Source organism: Colobus angolensis, unplaced genomic scaffold (assembly GCF_000951035.1).
Source record: "Colobus angolensis palliatus isolate OR3802 unplaced genomic scaffold, Cang.pa_1.0 Scaffold34, whole genome shotgun sequence".
In the NCBI taxonomy this organism is placed as follows: Eukaryota; Metazoa; Chordata; class Mammalia; order Primates; family Cercopithecidae; genus Colobus; species Colobus angolensis.
Window position 1 is genome coordinate 5721586 of NW_012116710.1, and position 24076 is coordinate 5745661.

Sequence of the window (24076 nt, forward strand, 5' to 3'; positions counted from 1 at the left end):
CAGGCGGGGGTGGAGAAAAGACCTTGGTCGCAGTGATTGGTGAACACAGGCGGGGGTGGGTGGCAGCACCAGGGGTGATTTTAGGGAGCAGGAGTTGGAGATCTCAGGCTGTGAAAAGACAACGTTGGGTGGCAGTGATTTGAACACCACCAGTGGTGGGGCAGGACCCACGCCAGTGGTGGGGGGAGAGATAGTCAGAGAACCCAGCTATACGGATCCAACCTTGGGCAAGGTGTGGTGCTAAATGATGGGTGTGGAGGAATTTGGGTAAAGGCAGAGAGAAGGGGTGGAGGAGGGCCACCTCAGTTGCCAAAACACTGGAGTGACGGCTGAGCTAGAAATTGGTCTGTAGAAGTGACCTTGAAAATGGAGTTCTGGCTGGGTGTGGTGGCTCACGCCTGTAATCCCAGCACTTTGGGAGGCCGAGGTGGGCAGATGACAAGGTCAGTAGTTCGAGACCAGCCTGGCCAACGTGGCAGGACCCCGTCTCTACTAAAAATACAAAAATTAGCTGGGCGTGGTGGCGCATGCCTGTAATCCCAGCTACTTGGGAGGCTGAGGTAGGAGAATCGCTTGAACCTGGGAGGCGGAGGTTGCAGTGAACCTAGATTGCACATTGCACTCCAGCCTGGGCTACAGAGCGAGACTCCATTTCAAAAAAAGAGAGAGAAGGAAAGAAAACGGAGTTCTGAGAGCTAGGAAACTGGGAGGTTTAGCCAGGAGCGGGGAAACTTGGGCTTTGAGGCAAGACCCAATTCTTAGGGTGCTCTATGAGGACATGGGTGGCGGGCAAAGTGACAGCCACCTGAGCCCCTCTGCCTGGTCCCCTTTGCCCCCAGGATGAATACGACGACATTGTGGTTCACAGCGGCCGCAGCCAAACCCGGCTGCCTCCCACCCCAGCCTCAAAACCTCTTCCTGACGACCCCGGCCCCGTCTGATTCATTTCATTGTTAATGTAATTTTCAATTTAATAAATAAAACCCCAGTTCTGACAACCAGAGACCAGACTGATCTCGTCTTCCCATCCTCTGGGTCCTTCTGGGGCCTGTCCCTGTCACATCAAGTGCTGTTCATGGAGGCAGGGTGCGTTTCTTTGTGCTTTATTCACTCAGAAGGGTTGGGGTGGGAGTGCATAGGTGTGGGGGTGCTTCCTCAGTCGGGGCTGAGCCCAGCCCCCTGCCCAGCTCAGACTTGCCTCCTTGGGTGTGTTTCCAAGGCACGCCCATCTCCTCCCCTGCTTGGGTAGGGGTGGCGTGGGGTGCTAGGTGAGGTGGAGGCTTTGGGGTCAACAGTCCTAAGCCACAGGGTGTGTCGGGAGGAAGGAGGGCCTGAGGCAGGGGTCAGCCCTCCCTCCTGAGCTGCTCCCCCAGCGTCTCTGTCACCTTCTTCAGTTCGTCTCTCAAGTGCTCCAGCCGCTCTACCTCCTGTTCCTGGTGGGGTCAGAAGTGGGGTGGTCAGCACCCACCTTCAAGGGCAGGCCACCTCAGTCACTGTGATTGTGGGCCATGTCGGTTCTCATAGTGGCATCCAGCAGCAGTCGTTCTGATCGTCGTGGACTGCGATGGTGACCATTCTGACTGCCATAACCCCGGAAGAGGTGCTGGCTAACGTGACCACAGCCAACAGCAGTGGCTTGGGACTGGCAAAGGTGCCTGGGATGGGCACCTTGTTATGTGACGGCACTTTATTTTTAAGACGGAGTCTCGCTCTGTCACCCAGGCTGGAGTGCAGTGGCACGATCTCGGCTCACTGTAACCTCCACCTCCCGGGTTCAAGCGATTCTCCTGCCTCAGCCTCCCGAGTAGCTGGGATTACAGGTGCGCACCACCAACGCCTGACTGATTTTTTGTATTTTTAGTAGAGATGAGGTTTCACCATGTTGGCCAGGCTGGTCTCGAACTGCTGACCTTAGGTGATCCACCCGCCTCAGCCTCCCAAAGTGCTGGGATTGCAGGCGTGAGCCACCAGGCCCAGCCTTATTTATTTATTTTTAAAGACGGTTTTGCTCTGTTGCCCAGGCGGGAGTGCTGTGGCACAATCATGGCTCAATGCAGCCTCAACCTCCTGGGTTCAAGCGATCGTACCACCTCAGCCTCCTGAGAGCTGGGACCAGGCGTGCACCACCATGCCTGGCTAATTTCTTAAATTATTTGTAGAGTCAGGGTTTCACTATGTTGCCCAGGCTGGTCTCGAACTCCTGGCCTCAAGGGATTCTCCTGCCTTGGCCTCTGAAAGTATTACCCCTCCCTAGGATTACAGGTGTGAGCCACCATGCCCAGCCTGTTATTGGTACCACCAATCATGGTGACACCTTGTTTACCATGACCCAGCAATGGTATCTAACTGTCATCTAGTGAAGCAGGCACAGCAGCCACTTTTCATGGTGGGCAACTTGCTAGTGACGGTGGCTTGCTGCTGTGCAATAATGGCACCATCTTGGTTGCTGTAGTCCATACGGTAGTATGGAAGTATGAGGCAGAGGCCTTGCACGGAAGTTGTTACCCAGTCCTGGTGTCAGTCTTGGCCACTGCGATCCACTAGTGATGGATCTGGTGGTGTGGGGCCAGCACGGGTGGCTGCCGAGTTGTAACGCCACTGACCATTGTCAACCCTGCCTCCACACTGTTTTGGAGTTCCTCCTCCATCCCCCTACTCACCTCTCTCTCCGAAGCCTCCTTCTCCTCCTGCCTGGGCTCGGCCCCTGGCTGCTGGTGGTGGTGGTGGTGGTGGTGGGGTGAGTCCTCGTGCCTCTCTCCTCCGCCTCTCTCGGCCCCCTGCCACAGGCTGCCGTCCCTGCCCAGCACCCGCACCCCCTTCTCCTCTGCCTGGAACTGGGCCGTCTCTTTGTCGCTGGCCTTCTCTGCCACCCGCTTCTGGAGGTCCCTTCCATTCTCTAGATGGCGCTGCCACAGGTCCTCGAAGGTCTCCATGGGCCCCCTCTTCCTCTGCTCCTCCTCGTCCTCCTCCCGGTGGAGCTGGCGGTGCCCTTGCTCACGGATGGCGTGTTCCTGGACCTCGGACTTGTGGGTCCTCTCTGCTACCTCCTCCTTTTCCTCATCCCTCACCTCCTGGCTGGACCTCGTCTTCCCAGCCTCCTGCTTCTTGAAATCCCCAAGCAGCAGGCCTTTCTCCTCGGTGGATGCACAGCCATGGGGCTCTGTCCCGCACATCTCTGGCAGAAAGTGAAAGGACACTCTCTAAGCCTCCAATTGGGAAACTGAGGCCGGGCACAGAGGCTCATGCCTGTCATCTTAGCACTTCGGGAGGCCAAGACGGCTGATCACCTCAGGTCAGGAGTTCAAATTGGGAAACTGAGGCCGGGCATGGAGGCTCACGCCTGTCATCTCAGCACTTTGGGAGGCCGAGACGGCTGATCACCTAAGGTCAGGAGTTCGAATTGGGAAACTGAGGCCTTAAAGAGTTCTGGGCCCTGCCCGAAGTCTCACGGGGGTGCTGCCCAGACTGGAAGGGGAGGGTCCTATTTCATCCAACCTGGGAGGGGACGTCCCCTGCCCCATCTGGTCCCCCTGCAGTGAGCCACAGGGTGGAGCTGGTGGCCAGACTCTGTCAGGTGTGAATGCTGGGCAGTGCCCTGCTGGCCCAGGCAGCAGGGCTCTGGGAATGAGGACCCCTTCCTCCAGGTAGCCAGGGCGGGAGAGCATGTGGGCACCTGGGCAGGACCCTGGGTGGGGTGGGGTCGGGTCCGATGGGGCTCCGGAGGGCAAGTGTGGCCCGGGGCCTCCTTACCCTTGTGGAGAAGAGCAGTGCAGGGTCCTCTCTGGACCTGGCCCACGGTCAGCACCTGTGTGACCACCTCTGCCAGACAGCGGGTCAGCTGGGGGGCAGGGGTGCTGGGTCAGAGGGGAGGTTGAGGGCAGGGGAGATGGGGAGGAGAGCGGCTGGTTTGAGGGCAATGGGGATCATGGGGCAGGCTGTGCAGGGAGGGCAGGGCCCCAGCTAGGTGAGGCAGGGCAAGGGCTCCACACTCCTCACCTCCTCCTTGGAGAGTCTCGGTGCCAGAGGAGCAGTGGTGGCTGTGGAGAAAGGAGACTGGCACTGGGCTTGGCCGCCCTGGCTGCTGTCCCCGGTACTGACCCCAGCTCCATGGGCGTGCCAGTCCCCACACATCCCCTCCTCATCCCATCTGGCAGGTGCAGCGTCCCCAGCTGGAGGCTCAGCCCCTGAAGCCTCTGCTGGGTGCACTGCCCACTCCCTCCCACCCAAGTCCCTGCTCCCCGACCCCTGGCGGGTCCCACACTCACCCGTCCCCAGCAGCAGCAGCAGCAGCAGCAGTGGCGGCAGCGCAGAGGCTGGCCCTTGGGGCGGCATGGTGGGCATCCCACGGGTCCAAGGCACTGTGCGGGCCAGGGTTGCAGCGCCTTATAACCCACGCGGGGACCCCGCAGGGGAGGAAGTGATGTCACCGCCGCCCCCTCCCCACCCGCGGTGGGGCGACATATGCGGGGCGGCCGCCTGCCTGAGACCCTCAATTATTCATGAGGCCTCTGTCCTGCACACACTCCCCTGGAGGCTTCTGGCCAGGAGCGCAGCGCGGAGGGTGGGGGCCACCCTTTTTTGTTTTTTTGAGACAAGGTCTGGCTCTGTCGCCCAGGCTGGAGGGCAGTGGCGCCATTACAGCTCACTGCAGGTTCCTGAACACAACTGATGCTCCCATCTCAGCCTCCCGAGTAGCTGGGACCACAGGCGTGCACACCGTATCTGGCTAATAATGTTTACTTTTTGTAGAGGCAGGGTTTCATTTTGTTGGCCAGGCTGGTCTCAGACTCCTGGGCTCAAGTGATCCTCTCGTCTGGGCCTCCCAATGTGCTGGGATTACAGGCCTGAGTTGCCATACCTGGCCTGGGGGGTCTCTTCCCAGAGCAGCATGGTCTGGTACACTCGCCCTCCATGCTGGCAGGTGGACCTGGGTAGAGACCCAGAGACAGCCACTCACAGACAGACCTCAGGCAACTCCTTCCCTTCCTGGGCCTGTTTTCTCATCCAGAGAGTCGGTCTTTTTCTTTAAGAGACAGGGTCTTGTTAGTTGCCCAGGCTGGAGTGCAGTGGCGCAATCAAAACTCACTGCAACCTCAAACTCTCAGACTCAAGGGGTCCTCCTGCCTCAGCCTCCAGAGCAGTTGGGACTGCAGGCTTGCGCTATCAGGCCAGGGTAATTTTTTTTTCATTTTTGCAGAGAGGGGTTCTTGCTATGTTGCCCAGGCTGGTCTCAAACTCCTGACCTCAAATGATCCCCACACCCAGGCCTCCGAAGTGCTGGGATTACAGGCGTGAGCCACTATGCTTGGCTGAGGGTCTCATAAACCTGCCTCCTCAGAGGTTGCAGTTGGCTTCTGGCCTAAGCCCCAGCTCCACCACGTGCCGGCTGTGCAGCCCAGGACATCTGCTTAACTTCTCTAAGACCTGTTTCCTCACTGTAAATAGGGTTGGTGACAACCTACGCCATAGGTGGACAGTGAGGATTAAATAGTTGTGTATATGGCATTTAGGGAAGTGCCTGGTACTGGGAACTGCGCACATCCAAGCACCTGCAGTCCAGTAATTTTTTTTTTTTTTTGGAGACGGAGTCTCGCTCTGTCGCCCAGGCTGGAGTGCAGTGGCGCGATCTGGGCTCACTGCAAGCTCCGCCCCCCGGGTTCACGCCATTCTCCTGCCTCAGCCTCCCCAGTAGCTGGGACTACAGGCGCCTGCCACCTCGCCCGGCTAGTTTTTTGTATTTTTTTAGTAGAGACGGGGTTTCACCGTGTTAGCCAGGATGGTCTCGATCTCCTGACCTCGTGATCCACCCGTCTCGGCCTCCCAAAGTGCTGGGATTACAGGCTTGAGCCACTGAGCCCGGCCGAGTCCAGTAATTTTTATTGAGCCTCTACTACATGCCAGGTCCTCTTTTAGACCTGAGGCTACAGCAGTGAGCCAGTTGGTGGATACCTGTGCCCTCCTGGAGCTGGTATCTGACACACATCAATACATATTAAGGAAGGCAGAAATACATAAAAAATACGGTATCTCAGGCCGGGCGCAGTAGCTCATGCCTGTAATCCCAGCACTTTGGGAGGCCAACGAGGGCGGTTTACCTGAGGTCAGGAGTTCAAGACCAGCCTGGCCAACATGGTGAAACTCTGTCTCTACTAAAAACACAAAAAATTAGCTGGACATGGTGGCACTTGCCTGTAATCCCAGCTACACAGGAGGCTGAGGCACAAGAATCTCTCAGAGGTTGTAGTGAGCCGAGATCGCACCACTGCACTTCAGCCTAGGGCAGTGAGACTCCATCTCAAAAAAAAAAAAAAAAAAAGTATCTCAGATGTAGATAGAGTGCTGCGGGGGTTTCACTGTGGTCATGGAAGACTTCTTGGAAGAGGTGACATTTAGAGCTAAGGCCTGAGTGATAAGATGGAGGCCAGCACACACCATCTAGGGGAGAGATAGCCAGGGAGGGAGACTCACCAATGCAAATGCAGGAAGGAGTTTGGAGAGTTTCAACAGCAAGGCGGGTCAGGTGGATCAAACAAGACAGAGAGATGGGCCAAAGAGGAAGGCGGAGTGGCTCAGGCGGGGTCTTAGGGGCCTTGATGACCACTTTACCCTTTTACTCTTAAGATGAAACCACAGACCTCTGAGGAGGGATGGGTCACCAAACTGAGGCGCTCACAGGTCCCTCTGGCTGTGTGGCGAGGATGGAGAGCAGGGAGCCAGTGAGGAGGCTTCCAGGGTTAACCAAAGGGGAGGGATCAGGGAGCAGGGCCAAGGTGGGGTCAGGGAGGAGAGAGCAGTGGGCAGAGTCTGGAAACCTTTTTTGAGACGGAGTCTCACTGTGTCGCCCAGGCTGGAGTGCAGTGGCGTGATCTCCGCTCACTGCAACCTCTACCTCCCAGGTTCAAGCGATTCTCCTGCCTCAGCCTCCCGAGTAGCTGGAATTACAGGCATGCGCCACAACGCCCGACTAATTTCTGTATTTTTAGTAGAGACGGGGTTTCACCATGTTGGCCAGGCTGGTCTTGAACTCCTGACCTCAGGTGATCCGCCTGCCTTGGCCTCCCAAAGTGCTGAGATTACAGGCGTGAGCCACTGCACCTTGCCAGATTCTGGAAATATTCTGAAGGCAGTGTTGCCAGGGTTGCTAATGAAGTGGATGTGGATGACAAAAAAGTCGAGGCTAACCTGAAGGGTTATGGCCTGGGCAGCCAGGAAAATGTCCTGGGATGGGCGTGCCTGAGGAGCCGGTGCAGGCAAAGCGATCAGAGGACCAGGTGGCTTCCCTGAGTTTGCGATGCCCACTGGGCCCCTACCTGGAGCTGCAGAAGGGACAGCTGTGTGGGGAGCTGGGGACTGAGGGGTGGGGCTGGGGCCAGGGTCAGCTCCAAGGAACCCTCAGAGGGTGACTCTGTTCTGGGTTGTCCCGGAGGAAGGGGAGAGAATTTGGCATCCTCTCAGCTCCCCTGGTGGCCCCCAGGCCAGCCTCCATGTGCACCAGCCACAGTCTTTGCAGCCACAGACCCTTTGAGGACAGCGCCTCTGAGCAGTTGCCCAGCAGCTCCTGGAAAGCTGAGCATCTCTCTTGTGCACAGATCCACAGAGGCCTTTGTCCTGACCATTTATTGGGGACTTTTTGCTCAGCACTGTGGGAGGGAAGGAAGGAGGGATAGAGGCCTCTTCCTCTGCTTCTCCTGTCCCCAGAACCATAAAGTCCAGAGGTCCTGTTTCCCACTGGAACCCCTCAATGATAACAGGGTCAGTGACTGACTCAGGCAGCAAAGACAGAGGACAGGCGGACCCCAGGGTCCAGAGGCCTGGGCGTGGAGCTGACGGGAGGAACGCAGATGTCAGGACAGGCTCAGGAGCACAGGTCCCAGGTGTCCGGGGTCTCCTGAGCTCCAGGAAGCAGTGACGCCCTCTAGGGCTACCGAGGGTGGGTTCTCAGCTTACAGCAGGCTGGCCAGGCAGCCCAGGCTTCCGGCGCTGGTTGGGGCCGATATACTGGAGAGGCACGTGGGTGGGGGCTGTGATCCGATCGGTGCCGAGGTACGGCTGGAGGGCAGGGGGCACGAGCACTGAGCCGTCCTGGGGACAGAGCAGACCTCAGGACACTGCAGATGCCCCAGCCCTCCCCCGCACTGAGCTGCCTCTCTTAGTGGGACCCGCCACCCCTCACCTTTTGCTGGTTACTCTCCAGGAGCGCGATGAGGAGGCGGGGGACAGCACAGGCGGTGGCGTTCACCTGCGAGACAGCCATGCTCAGAACCAGGTGCCCACCCCAAGCCGGGCCCGGGGAGGAGCCAAGGTGGGTGGGTTTAGGGTGGTAGAGGCTGCAGGCGAGGGCACGCGGGCAGGAGGCTGTGTGGGCCTCACCGTGTGGGCAAACTGCAGCTCCCCAGCCTCGGTCTGGAACATGATGTGGAGGCGGCGGCTCTGGAAATCTGTGCAGTTGGAAGCACTGGTGACCTGGCGTGGAGGAGCGGCAGGCTGAGTGGATCAGGGATCGGGGGCAGGCCTGTCCTCCTGCCCACCCCGTCCCCAGCGGCACAGGGCTCACCTCTCCAAAGCGGCCTCGGCCTGGCATCCAGGCCTCAATGTCAAACTTGCGGTAGGCAGGGAGGCCCAGTTCCTGAGTGGGCATGTCCAGGACCCTGCAGCCACGGACAAAGGCGTGGGGAAGGTCAGTGGGTGAGAGGAGGAGCAGGAGGAAGAAATCGAAACAATGGAAGAGGAAGCAGCCAAAAAGCAGGAAAAAGCCCGGGAGTTTGAGACCAGCCTGGGCAACATAGGGAGACCTCATCTACTCAAAAAACAAAGAGGAGGAGATGATAGTGGCAAAGGAGAGAGTTGTGAGGCCAGGGGTGGTGATGGTGAAGGTCGTATATGGAGGAGGAGGCACAAAAGAGGTTGATGGGAGCGGAGGAAAGGCACGTGATAGGGTCCACCGGTTGTTCATAGCGGCCATTCACACATTTGCACCTTCTAGGCACCCTCAGTTTTTTTCTTTTTTTTTTTTTGAGACAGAGTCTGGTTCTGCTGCCCAGACTGGAGTGTAGTGGCGTGATCTTGGCTCACTGCAACCTCCACCTCCCAGGTTCAAGTGATTCTTCTGTCTCAGCCTCCTGAGTAGATGGGATTACAGGTGTGTGCCACCACGGTCCACTAATTTTTATATTTTCAGTATAGATGGGGTTTCACCATGTTGGCCAGGCTGGTCTCGAACTCCTGACTTCAGGTGATCCGCCTGCCTTGGCCTCCCAAAGTGCTGGGGTTATAGGTGTTAGCCACCATGCCCGGCCTTTATTTATTTTTTAGAGACAGGGTCTCACTCTGTTGCCCAGGCTAGAGTGCAGTGGCATGACCACAGCTCACTGTAGCCTCCACCTCCTGGGTTCAAGCAATTCTCCTGCCTCAGTCTCCCAAGTACCTGGGACCACAGGTGTGTGCCACCAAACCTGGCTAATTTTAAAAAACGCTGTAAAGATTAGCTCTCGCTATGTTGCCCAGGCTGGTCTCTAACTCCTGGCCTCAAGCAATCCTCCTGCCATAGCCTCCCAAAGTGCTGGAATTACAGGCGTGAGACCCCACAGCCAGCCTATGCTCCCAGTTTTTTACAATGGGTCATCCAGAAAAGAAGTCCACATTTGTCAGCCTCTCTTGAAAGCTGCGTGTGACTGACAGGGTGAGAGGAAGTGGAGGTCACAACCTCTGGCTCCCCCTTTTCCCACCCCCACTTCCCGCTGGGAGGTGAAAAAGCATCTTGGGCCACACAGATGAGGCAGTGGCCCAGAGAGAGGGGGAGCAGCAGATGGAAAGAAGCCTGGGTTTCCACTCTGGCACACTGTGTGCTGTTCATGCTTCTATTACAGTCCTGTGAGGGGCCACTGGCCCATGGCAGACAGACTGGGATCCTGTATATGCTCCTGTAATCCTTGTACAGGAAAATGGGGGCAACGAGGGGGCTGGAGAGGTGGTTCCAGATCAAGGAGCAGCTAGCCAGCCCCTCATCCCTCCCCTACCCGACCCCCGCCATCCCTGGGACCCCGACCCCTCTCCGCACCGGAAGTGCAAGCCCAGCTCTGTCAAGATCTCCATCTGAAGGGACAGGAACTCCTCCAGCAGCTGTGAGCTCTGCTCCAACCCGGGGCCTGTCACCCCAAACATCTCCACCTGGGACAGAGGGCACAGGAGTCAGGAGGCTCTGAGCTCTCGGGGTGACCCCCCACCCCAGCCCCGTTTAGTCCCAGCGACACCAGCCTTGGTGAAGTGGTGCACTCGGTACAGCCCCCGGGGTTCCTGTCCCGTGTGTGTCTCTGCCCGGTAGCAGGTGCTAGAACAAACCATCCTGGCAGAGAGCAGGGAAAGTCGGGTCAAGGAAGGAAGAGTGATTGTCACAAGTAGGGTCAAGGTCTAAGGAAACCAGGTGTCACCTGACTGGCAGGTCCCTGAAGGCCACGGCGTGGTCCATGAAGTAGCCTGGGAGGAGAGACCACAGGGTGAGCCAGGGCTGCCAGTGCCCAGAGAAAGCCTTTGGGAGAGTAAGAGGCACTCCCTCTGGTGGATGCAACCCCAGGTCAAGGCCCAGGGCTGGACTGTCACTGTACTACTGCTGTGCAGTTAACAACCTACACAACCGTACATGTTGGCCCTGGGGCTGCTGAGCTGCTCTGGGCAGGTGGTCACCCCCCGCGCTCCCAATTGTCCTTCCACATCCCTGCTGCTCCTCCCCACCACCCACCCACCACCCACCTCCTCACCTGCAAGCCCCACCTCCGCTGTTCCAGCCAGGTTGAGATCTTCGAAGCGAGCAGGGTCGATGTTGTAAATGTGGGATGGGTTGGCATTTGGTGTCATCCCACAGCCTTCCTGGGGGAGGCGGCCAGGCCACAGGGGTCAGGGGACAGGTAACTCTGGCCTCTCTCGTTTTACAGTCACAACCCCAGCTCCTCCCCTGGACACATCTGAAGCCACCCTGGCCTCCCTGGTATGTATGGCCCGGCCCCCTCAGCCCGGCCCCTCAACCCGGCCCCCTCAGCCCGGCCCCCTCAGCCCAACCCCAGGGCGGTCTCCTCAGGTCTCCCTGACTCGGGCACCCACGACAGGGCCTGACACCCAGGTGGGTGAGGGGAGTGGAGCAGAGAGGCCTCACTCACAAACACTGCTCCTCGGAGAAGGTCTGGCACTGTCATGGGGGTGAAGCCCTGTTCAGGGGAGAGGATGAGTGAGCAGAGCTGGGACCCCTACCAGACCCAGACCCCAAACTCAGCCCCGAAGAAGGGGCGCTGCAGAGGGAGCCAGCAGCTTCCAAAGCCCCTTCCTCCTCAGACGAAACTAAGGCAGGGGCTGGCACAGTGGCTCACACCTGTAATCCCAGCACTTTGGGAGGCTGGGGTGGGCGGATCACCTGAGGCCAGGAGTTTGAGATCAGCCTGGCCAACATGGCGAAACCCCATCTCTACTAAAAAGACAAAAATTAGCCGGCATGGAGATTGTGCTACTGCACTCCAATCTGGGCGACAGAGCAAAACTCCGTCAAAACAAAAAAAAGTTAGCCAGCATAGTGGTATGTGCCTGTAATGCCAGCTACTCGGGAGGCTGAGGCAGGAGAACTGCTTGAACCCAGGAGGTGGAGGTTGCAGTGCGGTGAGCCAACATTGCGCCACTGTACTCCAGCCTGGGTGACACAGTGAGACTCCGTCTCAAAAAAAAAAAAAACAAAAAAAACCAAAAAGTACAGATCTGGCCACACCCTCCCCTGCTTAAAAGCCTCCCATGGCTCCCTAGTACCCTCTGGAAATGTCTGAGTCCCTCACTGTGACCAGTGCTCCATGTAACCAGTCCCTGCCATGTTTCAATGGATGCTGTGATTCCCAAATGCTCCCTTTATACCACAAGCAGGCAGTGAGGTGCCATGATTCCAAGCACAGGCTCTAGGCCCAGCTCCAGACTGGCTGTGGGACCTTGGGCCAGGTACCTCCCCTCTCTGGGCCTCAAGCCCTCTCTCTCAAGTGGGGATGATGACACCACCCACTTCATTAAGTTGTCGTAAGGACTGAATGTGTCAATGATGCACATGAAGCTCTGAGAGTAGTGACTAGGGCAGAGAAGAGGTCATGCCCATCCTCGCTGGGCCCTCTGAGCTCAGCTTCGATGCCACCCCCTCCAGGCAGCCCTCCTATCTTGGCCCATACCCGGCGGAGAAGCTTGTTGAATGTGAAGTTGACCAGTCCGTGCTGCAGGAGGGCTCCAGCCCCACGCAGGTAATAGGAGCGGTGGCCAGACACGTGGGACAGGCGCCTAGGAGACAGGCAGACAGGTGGGTGCACAGGGGCCAGGCTGGCAGGGAACATGGGGACGCAAACACCCCGGGGAAGAGGCCCAGCTACTGGGTGGGGCTGGGGCATCAAAGATTCATGGCACTTCCACATCTCACGCTGAGGCCAATGAGGCAGGAGCCAGCTGTCGGGGTGCTGGCAGCTGGGAGAGGGGCGCTGGGAGCCGGGGGGGGCTCACTTCTGACGGATGATGTCGAGTTTCTCGCCAATTTCCAGGTGGCCTCGGGGTTGGAAGGAGAAAGCTGGATGTGGGTGAAGAGCACCGGTGTAAGGCAGTGGGGAGAGAGGGACGGGGCCCAGATAGAAGCTTCCAGAGACGGCAGGGAGGAGGGATGGTGAGAGAAAGTAAAGGAGGGGCAGGAGAGAAGGGAGAAGAAGACATGGAAAGAGAGGGAAAGGGAGTGAGCAAAGGGAAGAAAAGAGAGACGGAGAGAGGGAGAGAAAAGCAGAGACAGGGAGAGGAAATGAGAGGAGGCAGAGACGGGAATAAGAGGAGGGGGTGGGGAAGGCAGAGTTAGAAACAGGAGAGAGGCCAGAGAAGGAAACACCACGAGGAAGGGAGGAGCAGAAGCAGAGAGAAGGAGGCAGAGTTGGAGAGAAAAAGCCCCGGAGACAGGGACCGAAGCAGGGGGGTCAGAGAGAGAAACAGAGACAGAGACACACACACACTCACCCACACTCACACACACACACAGATACACACACACAGATACACAGACACACACAGATACAGACACACAAAGACACACAGATACACACACACAGATACAGACACATACAAAGACACACACAGATACACACATAGACACACACACACACACACGCAGACACAGAGACACACAGACACAGAGATACAGACGCAGAGCTACAGACACACACACACAGATACACACACACACACAGATACACACACACACACAGATACACACACACACACATACACACAGATACACACACACAGATACACACACACACAGACACAGACACACACACACTGATACACACACACAGATACACACACACGGAGATACACACACGACACACGTGACACAACACATACCATACACGACACACACTCATACACATACAATACAATCACACAACACAGGGTGAAACTGCCCAATGGTGAAGGGGGAGATAATGAAAACCCAAGGGCCGCCTCTCAGAGACAGCTTGAGCCCGGCCAAGGCAGGAAGCTGGAGCCACCTCCTGTACCGCCAGGAGTTCTCCAGGCTCCAGACATGTTCCCAGACCCCAGGGGCCCCCACCCCGAGACCCCAGAACCCCCACACCACAAGGCTTGTTAGCTCCCAGGCCTGGGGTGTGGCCCACCTGGCTTGTCTCCGACCACGTGGAGTACTTGAGCCTGGCTCTCATCCCCGACGGGCTGCAGGGAGACAGCAGGAGTCACGGGAAGGTGGCACTAGGCGGGTCCCTGGCCTCCCTGCCACCCAGCACGGTGCTCACCACATCTGGGTGGGTCTGGTTGGGCAGCTTCAGCGCCTGCAAATAGAACTGCTCCTCAAGCTGGGCCTCCCTGGGGTACAGGGGAAAAAGCTTCTTCCGGATCTCCCGGCCACGTGCCCGCAGACCCTGGTACCTGGGGTCCTGGGGGCAGCACAGGTGGGGTCAGCCCGGGAGAGGGTCAGGACTCCCTCAACCAGTGTGAGACCTTGATCCTGACTGGCAGAGCCCCTGTGGTGAACATTCATACCTCTTCTCCAGACCCAGCATCCTGAATGTCTCTGCAGAACCTCCCTCACCATCACATGGCAGGTTCGTGGGGAAAAGAATCAGGCCTGGCCAACTAGAATGTTCTATTGCCTTGGCCACAATGACTGGCTCAGAGACAGGCACCTGACGCCAGCTGAACTCATGAGAATCAGCCCCAGGACTTTAACCGGAGCTATCAGGAAAGTGCTTGACTTTGCCTCCCACTTACAGAAGGACAGAAAGCTGGCCTGGGAATGGGAGGAACACAGGACCAAACATGGAGCCAGCACCTGGATCCAGCCGTACCTGAAGCCACTTTTAGTTCCATGCATCAATAGAGCCTATTTTTTTTTTCCCCTTAGACCTGTTTGAGCTGTTTTCTGTTACAAAAGTGGAATAGTAACTGGCAGGGTATCCTCCCTGCCCACCCCCAACCCTGGATAGGACATCAACTCTCCACAGTACCTGCTGCACTTCACCACTGTCCTGGTTTGCCTGGTAGAAAAGAGACAGGGTGGGTGATTAGGTTGATAAAGTCGAGGGTGGGGAAAAGAAAAAAGAGTGAAAGCTCAAACAAGGCCAGAGGATCTTAGTCTCCTGCTCTGTCAGTGCCTAGCTGGGTCCCTCTGCAACTCTGTGCTTCCGTTTCTCTATTGCTAACACTACAAGGAGGCAAGATAATTAACAGTAATCACAGCTGCAGCTCCGTATAGGAAGTGCTGCCTCCATGCCAGGCTCTATCTATGTACAGGGCTCTCCCATGCCATGATTTCTTCATAATCCACTTTAGGAGATAGGCATTCATGGAAACCCTATGATAACGGTTTGGCTATGTCCCCACCCAAATCATATCTCAAATTGGAATTCCACCTGTTGAGGAAGGGACCTGGTGGGAGGTGATCGGGTCCTGGGGACGGTTTCCCCCATGCTGTTCTCGTGATAGTGAGTTCTCACGAGATCTGATGGTTTAAAAGTGTTTGGCAGTTACCCCCTCTGGCTGTCTCCAGCCACCCTATGGAAGAGAAAGTGCCTTGCTTCCCCTTTTGCCAAGATTTTAAGTGTCCTGAGGCCTCCCAGCCACGTGGAACTGTGAGTCAATTAAACCGCTTTTCTTTATAAATTAGCCAGTCTCAGGTATTCTTTTTTTTTTTTTTTTTGAGACGGAGTCTTGCTCTGTCGCCCGGGCTGGAGTGCAGTGGCGCGATCTCGGCTCACTGCAAGCTCCACCTCCCGGGTTCACGCCATTCTCCTGCCTTAGCCTCCTGAGTAGCTGGGACTATAGGCGCCCGCCACCATGCCCGGCTAATTTTTTTTTTTGTATTTTTAGTAGAGACAGGGTTTCACCGTGTTAGCCAGGATGGTCTTGATCTTCTGACCTCATGATCCGCCCGCCTTGGTCTCCCAAAATGCTGGGATTACACGCGTGAACCACTGTGCCCAGCCCAGTCTCAGGTATTCTTTATAGCAGTGTGAAAATAGGGCCGGGCGTGGTGGCTCACGCCTGTAATCCCAGCACTTTGGGAGGTTGAGGTGGGCGGATCACCTGAGGCCAACAGTTGGAGACCAGCCTGGCCAACATGGAGAAACCTCGTCTCTAAAACCTTATACTAAAAATACAAAAATAAGCCGGGTGTGGTGGCACATGCGGGTAATCCCAGTTACTCGGGAGGCTGAGGCACAATCCCTTGAACCTGCGAGGTGGAGGTTGCAGTGAGCCAAGATCATGCCACTGTACTCCAGTCTGGGTGAGAGTGAGACTCTGTCTCAAAAAAAAAAAAAAAGAAGAAGAAAATGGACTAATATACCCTGTCTGTAGATTTGAAAATGGAGGCTCAGAGAGGTAAAGTCTATCCGTGTGCATTTGAGGGCCTGCACCCAAGGCCCCTTGACATTCTGAACCTTCCACGATCCTAAGCAGCTGAGGGAATCAAACAGCCTGGGTCTGAAGGTTGGGCACCTACATGCTGTGAGCCCTTGGGCAAATCTCTGCCCCCTCTGAGCCTCAGTATCCCCATCTGTGAAGTGGGATGATAACAGGACCTCCCTGGGCAGGGCTGTTGTGCAGCTTCCCTGAGAAGATGAGTTAGCACTCAAAGAACATTAAATGATCCATTGTGTTGCTTTCATTGACTATCCATGACGTAGACAGCCCGAGGCTGGTCACTCAGTAGGTACTGGGAGATGTGATTCTCGGTGGGAGAGGCCTCCAGACAGAGTGGTAAAAACCAACTGCCTGGGTGCGAACCTTGCCTCTCCTCCCACTTCCTGGCTGTGAGACTTAGGTACTTTTTCTGTTTTTTTTTTTTTTTTTTTTTTTTTTTTTTTTTTTTTTTTTTGAGACGGAGTCTCGCTCTGTTGCCCAGGCTGGAGGGCAATGGCGCGATCTCGGCTCACTGCAAGCTCCGCCTCCCGGGTTCACGCCATTCTCCTGCCTCAGCCTCCTGAGTAGCTGGGACTACAGGCACCTCCCACCATGCCCGACTAAGTTTTTGTATTTTTAGTAGAGACGGGGTTTCACCATGTTAGCCAGTATGGTCTCAATCTCCTGACCTTGTGATCCGCCTGCCTCGGCCTCCCAAAGTGCTGGGATTACAGGAGTGAGCCACCGCGCTCCGCTCTGGTTGTTTTTTCTTTGAGACAGGGTCTTGCTCTGTCACCCAGGCTGGAGTGTGATGGTGTGATCATAGCTAAATGCAGCCTCAAACTCTTGGACTCAAGTGATCTTCCTGCCTCAGCCCCAGAGTAGCTGGGACCACAGGCGCGTACCCCTATACCCAGCCACTATACCCAGCCAGTTAGGCCCTTTTAGGGCCTCACTTTTTCCCAGCTGTAAAACTGGGTTTGTATTGTTCCTATGTCACAAATAGTTGTGAGGATTAAGAGTACGGAAAGCACCTGGTGTGGTGCATAGCGATGTCTACATAAAGGTCTGCTGTTGTTTTTATGATTGTTTTTAAGCCCTCTGTGGCAGACACTGTTGGTTGTCTAACCCAAAATCCCTCCTTCCAGGCTGGGCGCGTGGCTCACACCTGTAATCCCAGCACTTTAGGAGTCCAAGGCAGGTCGATCACCTGAGGTCATGAGTTCGAGGTCATGAGGCCAACACGGTGAAACCCCATCTCTACTAAAAACACAAAATTAGCCAGGCGTGGTGGCGCATGTCTGTAATCCCAGCTACACGGGAGGCTGAGGCAGGAGAATCACTTGAACCCAGGAGGCGGAGGGTGCAGTAAGCCGAGATCATGCCACTGCACTCCTGCCTGGGTAACAGAGTGAGACTCGGTCTCAAAAAAATAAAAATCAAATAAAGATGCCTTCTTCCTCCTTCCCTACAGAACTGACTCAGTTTACCCTTCAGGGGAAGTGGGCCCAGCTGGACGCTGGCCTCTGATCAGCCTATGCTGGCTGCTGGAACTCCATTCCTCTGGCTGACAGCTGGAGTGGGTGGGGGTCTGGGCCCAGGGGACATGAGGGGACTCTGCTAGATGCTTCAGGAAAGGTGTACTTGCTCCTGAAAAAGGAACTCAAGCCAGAGAAGTCTCTGTCTCCTTCCCCTGGCAGAGTCATGTGAGGAGATGCTGGACTACAGCAGCCATCTGGAAACCCTGATGGGGAAACTGAGGAAAGATCAGTGCAGTAAAGTTGCCGGTGCAGAGAGAAGGAAAGGACCTGGGCCGGGGATGCTGGAAGAACCGCTAATTAATCAACCCTAGGGATGCCAGGGCCCTGCATGGCTCGCTCTGTGAGGTAATGCATGTCCATGTTGTTCAGGCTTGTTTGTTTGTTTATTTATTTATTCATTGATGGAGTCTCGCTCTGTGGCTCAGGCTGGAGTGCAGGGGCGCCATCTCGGCTGACTGCAACCTCCGCCTCCCAGGTTCAAGCGATTCTCCTGCCTCAGCCTCCCAAGTACTTGGGATTACAGGTGCCTGCCACCATGCCGGCTAATTTTTGTATTTTTAGTGAAGATGGGGTTTCACCATGTTGCCCAGGCTGATCTCAAACTCCTGACCTCAGGTGATCCACCAACCTAGGCCTCCCAAGTAGCTGGGATTACAGGCGTGAGCTACCGCGCTAGTCTGTTCAAGCTCTTTAAATTCAGTTTCCTGTTATCTGTGTCCAGAGACACCCTCGCAGCCAGTCCCCACCTACTCAGGTCCCCACGCTCACCAGCAGGGCCCGCACTGCTTCAGCCACAGCTGCCTTCTCTTCCTCCAGGCTCCGGATCTGCTCCCGCAGTTGCCTCAACTCCTGCCATGTCGAGATCTGGGGTGGATGTAAGAGGAAAGGAGGTGAAGCAGCCATCGCCCCTACCCTTCTCTCTCGAGCCCACTGGCCGTCCGGACCTGCGGTGGAGTGAGGCAGAGATTCCTACCTAGCCCTCAGTGGCCATCCTCCCCTCCTCCCCTTCAGTACTGAAATGCCTTGAGGTTCAGCTGGCCACACAGTGCCCAGAATTCAGACATATTGGCCAAGCACAGTGGCTCATGCCTATAATCCCAGAACTCTGGGAGGCCGAGGTGGGTGGATCACTTGAGATCAGGAGTTCAAGACCAGCCTGGTCGACATGGTGAAATCCCATCTCTACTAAAAATACAAAAATTACCCAGACGTGATGGCAGGCACCGGTAATCCCAGCTACTCAGGAGGCTGAGGCAGGAGAACTACTTGAAACCAGGAAGCGGAGGTTGCACTGAGCCGAGATCGTGCCACTACACACTCCAGCCTGGGTAACAAGAGTGAAACTCTGTCTCAAAAAAAAAAAAAAAAAAATCTCTAAACTAGCACTTTAAAAAATCATGGCTGGGTGCAGCACTTTGGGAGGCCTAGGTGGGAGGCTTGCTTGAGTGAGTGCAGGAGTTCCAGACCAGCCTGGGCAACATAGGGAGATCTGCTTCTACAAAAAAATTTTTTTTTTTGAGACAGAGTCTGACTCTGTCACCCAGGCTGGAGTGTAGTAGCACGACCTTGTCTCACTACAACCTCTGCCTCCCAGGTTCAGGCGATCCTCCTGCCTCAGCCTCCTGAGTAGCTGGGACTACAGGTACACGCCACTGCCACCTGGCTAATTTTTGTATTTTTTAATAGAGGCAGGGTTTCACCATATTGGCCAGGCTGGTCTGGAACTCCCGGCCTCAGGCAATCTGCCTGCCTTGGCCTCCCAAAGTGCTGGGATTACAGGTGTGAGCCACCGCACCCGTTCTCTACAAAAAAAAAAAAAATTAAAAAAAAATTAGCTGGGTGACAGATTGACACCCTGTCATAAAAACAAAAAAACGGTTAAAATATACATAATATGGGAGGCTGAGGCAGGTGGATCATCTGAATCCAGGAGTTCGAGACCAGCCTGGGCGACATGGAGAAACCCTGTCTCTACAAAAATTAGCTGGGCATGGTAGCACACGCTTCTAATCCCAGCTATTTGTGCACTGGTGTTGGGAGTGTATATAAAGTGGTACAGCTGCCATGGAACTTGGTACACCAGCCTGGCCAACATGGTGAAGCCCCATCTCTACTAAAAATACAAAAATTAGGTAGCTGTGGTGGCACATGCCTGTAATCCCAGCTACTCAGGAGGCTGAGGTGGGAGGATTGCTTGTGCTTGAGCCTGGGAAGTCTCAGAGCCTGAGAGGCTGCTGTGAGCCAAGATGATGCCACTGCACTCCAGCGTGGGTGACAAAGTGAGACCTTGTCTCAAAAAAAAAAAAAAAAAGAAAAATTTTGTTTTTGAGGAACTGCCATACTTTTTTCCATGGCAGCTGTACCACTTTGTATATACATTCCCAACAGCAATGCACAATGATTCCGACGTTTCCACAGCACAATTCTTGCCAACACTTGTCATATTCTGTTTTGTTTTTAATAATAGCTACTTGAGGCTGGTTGCGGTGGCTCACACCTGTAATCCCAGCACTTTGGGAGGCCGAGGTGGGTGGATCACAAAGTCAGGAGTTCGAGACCAGCATGGCCAAGATGGTGAAACCCCGTCTCTACTAAAAATACAAAAATTAGCTGGGGGTGGAGGCGGGCACCTGTAATCCCAGCTACTTGGGAGGCTGAGGCAGGAGAATTGTTTGAACCCAGGAGGCGGAGGCTGCAGTGAGCCAAGATTGCGCCACTGCACTCTAGCCTGGGCAACAGAGCAAGACTCCATCTCAAAAAAAAACAAACAAAAAACAAGTAGCTACTCAAATGCATGTCTAAACTACCACTTTGAAAATGAAGAGAGTAGCCAGGCATGGTGGCTCACGCCTGTAATCTCAGCATTTTGGGAGGCCGTGGCAAGTGGATCATTTGAAGTTAGGAGTTCGAGACCAGCCTGGCCAACATGGCGAAACCTGTCTCTACTAAAAATACAAAAATTAGTCGAGTGTGTTGGTGCACGACTATAACCCCAGCTACTTGGAAGGCCGAGGCACGAGAATCGCTTGAACCCAGGAGGCGGAGGTTGCAGTGACCCGAGAGCGCGCAACTGCACTCAGGCCTGAGCGACAGAGGAAGACTCAGTCTCAAAAGAACAAACAAAACTCCCCCCCGCCCCCAAGAAAAAAACAACTAGCACTTTACAAATGAAAGAGAATATAATTAAAGAACAAGAATGCATCACACGTGGTAAGAGCAAGAATGTTAATGAAACTAGTTTCAATTTTGGGTGTGTGTCTGCATCAGGATGTGAAATGTATTTCTTACTCTTGGCCACAAAGTTTGAAAAACCCTGCTAAAGGATGTGACGCTCTAAATTATCTACATGGCCATCAAATGGAATTTTCCATCCTACCTCCAGGCTTTTGTATATTCTGGTCCCCTACTTGGGATACTCTTCTCCCCTCTTCCCTGGCAATTTCTCAATCCACGGATCTTTGTTTAATGCCACCTCCTCTGAGAAGTCCTCCCAGGCTGTCCTCCACTTTGCCTTCACAGCATTTACCACAGATTATAATGAGTATATATCTGTCTCTATGAATTCGATTACTCTAGGTAGTCAAATTTACCAGAGATTGTAATTAGTATATATATGTAGAGTTGTATGTTAAATGTCTTTTAGCAGGGCATGATGGCTCAGATCTGTACTCCTAGCATTTTGGGAGGCCAAGGCAGGCGGATCACTTGAGGTCAAGAGTTTGAGACCAGCCTGGCCAACATGGTGAAACCCCATCTCTACTGAAAATACAAAAAGTAGGCAGGTGTGGTGGCACGTGCCTGTAATCCCAGGTACTCGGGAGGCTGAGGCGGGAGAATCACTTCAACCTGGGAAGCAGAAGTCGCAGTGAGCCCAGATCGCACCACTGCACTCCAGCCTGGGGGACAAGAGCAAAACTCCATCTCAGAAAAAAAAAAAGTCTTTTGCTAGACTGTGAACTCAGATCATGAGAGGGCACAGTGGGGTAGTTAAGATTGTGGGGTCTGGGTGTGGTGGCTCATGCCAGTGATCTCAGCATTTTGTGAGGCCAGAGTGGGAAAATCACTTGGGCACAGGAGTTCAAGACCAGCCTGGGCAACATAGTATGTCCCTGTCTCAACAAAAAATACAAAAGATTAGCCGGGCGTGGTGGTATCTGCCTGTAGTCCCAGCTACACAGGAGGCTGAGTGGGAGGATTATTTGAGCCCAGAAGTTCAAGGTTGCAGTGAGCTAGAGTTGTACCACTGTACTCCATCCTGGGCGACAGAACAAGACCCTATCTCTTAAAAAAACAACCAAAAAAAGTGGATTCTGGGCCAGAAGGCACAGGTTAAAATTCCCACTCTGCCACTTCCCAGTTGCATGACCTAGCGCAAGTGAATTAGCTTCTCGGAGCCTTAGTTCCTGTGATAAAATGGGAGAAATAATGGCACCTACTTCATACAGTTGTTGTGAAAATTAAACGAGGTTAAAGTGAATAAAGCACTTCAAACAGGCTAGTAGGGGAGTCCAAGAGAGGAATGGGAAGACGTGAGGACCCCACTATCCTTAGCACCTCAACACAGAGATATCGTGAACCCGGTCCTAATTCCCTTTTATAAGTGCTAGCAATTTTATTATTATTCACCACATAATTCAAGATACCAGTTGCACCTTAAGTATCAGGTTAATAGAACCATCCACTAATGGATTCATTCATTCATTAAGTAACTCTATTTAACTGCCTGCTATGTGTGGCGGAGGTGCAGAACTCTCCCTACCTCACTCTCCAAAGGCAAGAGCTCCATCACACACCCCCGCCCTGACCCCGTCCGATTCACATTTGGCTCCCCATTTTCCTTTGTGGTCTTAGGGAAAGGCTGCCATGAAGTTGGAGCACGGAGGGCAATGTCACATCGCAAGTTCCTAGAGGACAGTAGGTACCCAGTGAGCAGTATGAAACAAGCGCATAATGCGTGTCTAGGACACAGTAGGCATTCTTGGCACATAGTAAGGCCTCAGCACTCACTGGACAACTGGCACATAAGTGGGTGCCATGCACAAGACGTTGGCTAACTTGGGAAGGAACTAAAATTCCTACAATAGGTTCGCCCCCTGCCGGAGGGCATCTTGCAGACCCAATTCTTCTGCAAAACAAACAGCCTGTTCCGCCGGCCGGCGCAGGCACACTCACGATCGCGGGCAGGTCCGCCGAGCGCAGCTCCCCCTTGCGGAGCTCCAGGGCGCGTGCGGCTTCTTCTGGGCATGCGCAGAACCACTCTATGGCCAGCTGAGGGAGTGCACTGTAGCCCTCGCGCGCATGCTCGTACAGGAGGTTCCGGTTTCGTTTCTCTGTAGCGAAACTTCTCCTTGGACTGTCGTTGGAGATCCAGCCTCCATAGGGCCGGAGACCCCGACGAGTCAGCAAAGGCCACAAGCGCCGCGCCATGGACGCAGCCATCTTGGACCGGGGACAAGGCGGCACTTCGTCCCGCCCACTCTGCGTTTACACCAATTGCAAAGCAGCGATCCTGACGCGACGAGCCAATCAGATCCTGAGGAAGGTCGACCGCGATAGAGTCGGTCGTCGCCCAATCGTCGTCTGTGTCCCGCCTCTTCAGTGACGCGAAGGCAGAACCAGCCAATCCCTGCACGGATAGCGCCCGGAAGAGGCTACAGGCAGGATTTATCGTGTGCGCGACCTCACCGCTAGGGCCCGTGAGGTCGGTGGAATCCTGGGATCCTCCAAGTCTACCAGGCCCTTTCCCCAGTTTCCCATTTCTTCCTGTGGGCGGGCGAGAGTGGTTGGGTCCTCGGGAGCCCATTCAGAGCGAGGCTAAATTTACGGAGGCACTTTCTATTAGCAGCATGAGGGCCTTTGGTTAGACCTATAGAGGTATTTCCTTTGATTTAACCCAGAAGGTCCTGAGAGCGGATCGGCCAGCATTTGCAGATCGGCCACTTTTCCCTCCTTTCTGAGTCTTTTATCCCTACCACAGGGACGGCCCAGGCGGCAGGATGTCCTGGTCTGGCCTTCTCCGTGGCCTCAACACGTCCCTAACTTGTGGTAAGTGGGGGACTCGGGCTTCAGGGACGAGGCTAGAGGAAGGAGGAGGGTTATTCGCTCTGGGACTTGTGTGCCTCCGTCGGAGCCCCGAGGGAAACGGGGGTGGAAAAACACGGTGGGGTTTTGGCGGAGCCCGGGCTGCTAGAGCAAGAGGTGGGAGGCTGCTGCATGGAGGGCTACTGCGTGTCAAGCGGAGTTTCGGTCAGTTTTATTTATTTATTTAAGATCTCCCTCTGTTGCCCAGGCTAGAGTGCAGCGGTGTGATCACAGCTTACTGCAGTCTCGACCTCCTGGGCTCAAGTGATCCTCTTGCCTCAGTCTCCCAAGTAGCTGGGACCACAGGCCTGCAGAACCACAACCAGCTCACTTTTTGATATTTTTTGTAGAGACGGAGGTCTCCCTGTGTCGCCCAGTCTGGCCTTAACTCCTGAGCTCAAGTGATCCCTCCACAGCCTCCCAAAGTGCTAGGATTATATGCATGAGCCACTGAGCCTATTATTTTAAACAGCATTAAAAGTAATGCTTCTAGGCCGGGCGCGGTGGCTCAAGCCTGTAATCCCAGCACTTTGGGAGGCCGAGACGGG

General features: G+C 54.9%; 4 protein-coding genes across 7 annotated transcripts in view; 2 read left to right on the forward strand and 2 right to left on the reverse strand.

Annotated features, from left to right (window-relative positions):
• The window catches only part of NFKBIB (nuclear factor of kappa light polypeptide gene enhancer in B-cells inhibitor, beta), a 10882-nt gene extending 9881 nt beyond the window's left edge, over positions 1 to 1001 (forward strand). Inside the window, exon 5 of the mRNA XM_011952525.1 lies at positions 840 to 1001. Within this exon, the coding sequence (XP_011807915.1) occupies positions 840 to 941 (102 nt within the window). The 3' untranslated portion in view covers positions 942 to 1001. The remainder of the gene's footprint in view (positions 1 to 839) is intronic.
• Positions 1002 to 1087: 86 nt separating this feature from the next.
• Positions 1088 to 4332, reverse strand: CCER2 (coiled-coil glutamate-rich protein 2). Its single transcript, XM_011952405.1, has 5 exons — positions 4266 to 4332; positions 3997 to 4037; positions 3751 to 3838; positions 2661 to 3175; positions 1088 to 1433 (listed from the first exon to the last, which is right to left on the reverse strand). The coding sequence occupies exons 1-5, from the start codon at positions 4330 to 4332 to the stop codon at positions 1344 to 1346; spliced, it is 801 nt and encodes a 266-aa protein (XP_011807795.1). The 3' UTR covers positions 1088 to 1343.
• Positions 4333 to 7600: 3268 nt separating this feature from the next.
• Positions 7601 to 23045, reverse strand: SARS2 (seryl-tRNA synthetase 2, mitochondrial). 3 transcript variants are annotated; one of them, XM_011952409.1, is made up of 17 exons: positions 22620 to 23045; positions 18216 to 18311; positions 14511 to 14540; positions 14275 to 14351; positions 13800 to 13869; positions 13665 to 13719; positions 12511 to 12574; positions 12189 to 12294; positions 11151 to 11198; positions 10755 to 10863; positions 10428 to 10473; positions 10255 to 10342; positions 10058 to 10167; positions 8555 to 8648; positions 8371 to 8463; positions 8174 to 8239; positions 7601 to 8082 (listed from the first exon to the last, which is right to left on the reverse strand). In XM_011952409.1, the coding sequence occupies exons 1-17, from the start codon at positions 22884 to 22886 to the stop codon at positions 7939 to 7941; spliced, it is 1563 nt and encodes a 520-aa protein (XP_011807799.1). In that variant the 5' UTR covers positions 22887 to 23045; the 3' UTR covers positions 7601 to 7938. The 3 variants fall into 3 exon arrangements, with proteins under 3 accessions (XP_011807799.1, XP_011807800.1, XP_011807798.1); XM_011952408.1 differs by lacking the exon at positions 14275 to 14351 and having other exon boundaries at positions 7603 to 7823; positions 7948 to 8082; positions 13800 to 13940; positions 22620 to 22911; XM_011952410.1 differs by lacking the exon at positions 14275 to 14351 and having other exon boundaries at positions 7602 to 8082; positions 13800 to 13940.
• The window catches only part of MRPS12 (mitochondrial ribosomal protein S12), a 2661-nt gene continuing 1282 nt past the window's right edge, over positions 22698 to 24076 (forward strand). Inside the window, exons 1-2 of one of the 2 annotated variants that reach the window (XM_011952407.1) lie at positions 22698 to 23148; positions 23425 to 23492. In XM_011952407.1, the coding sequence (XP_011807797.1) occupies positions 23444 to 23492 (49 nt within the window). In that variant the 5' untranslated portion in view covers positions 22698 to 23148; positions 23425 to 23443. Of the gene's footprint in view, positions 23322 to 23424; positions 23493 to 24076 lie in introns of both variants that reach the window. The other variant, XM_011952406.1, reaches the window with a different exon arrangement.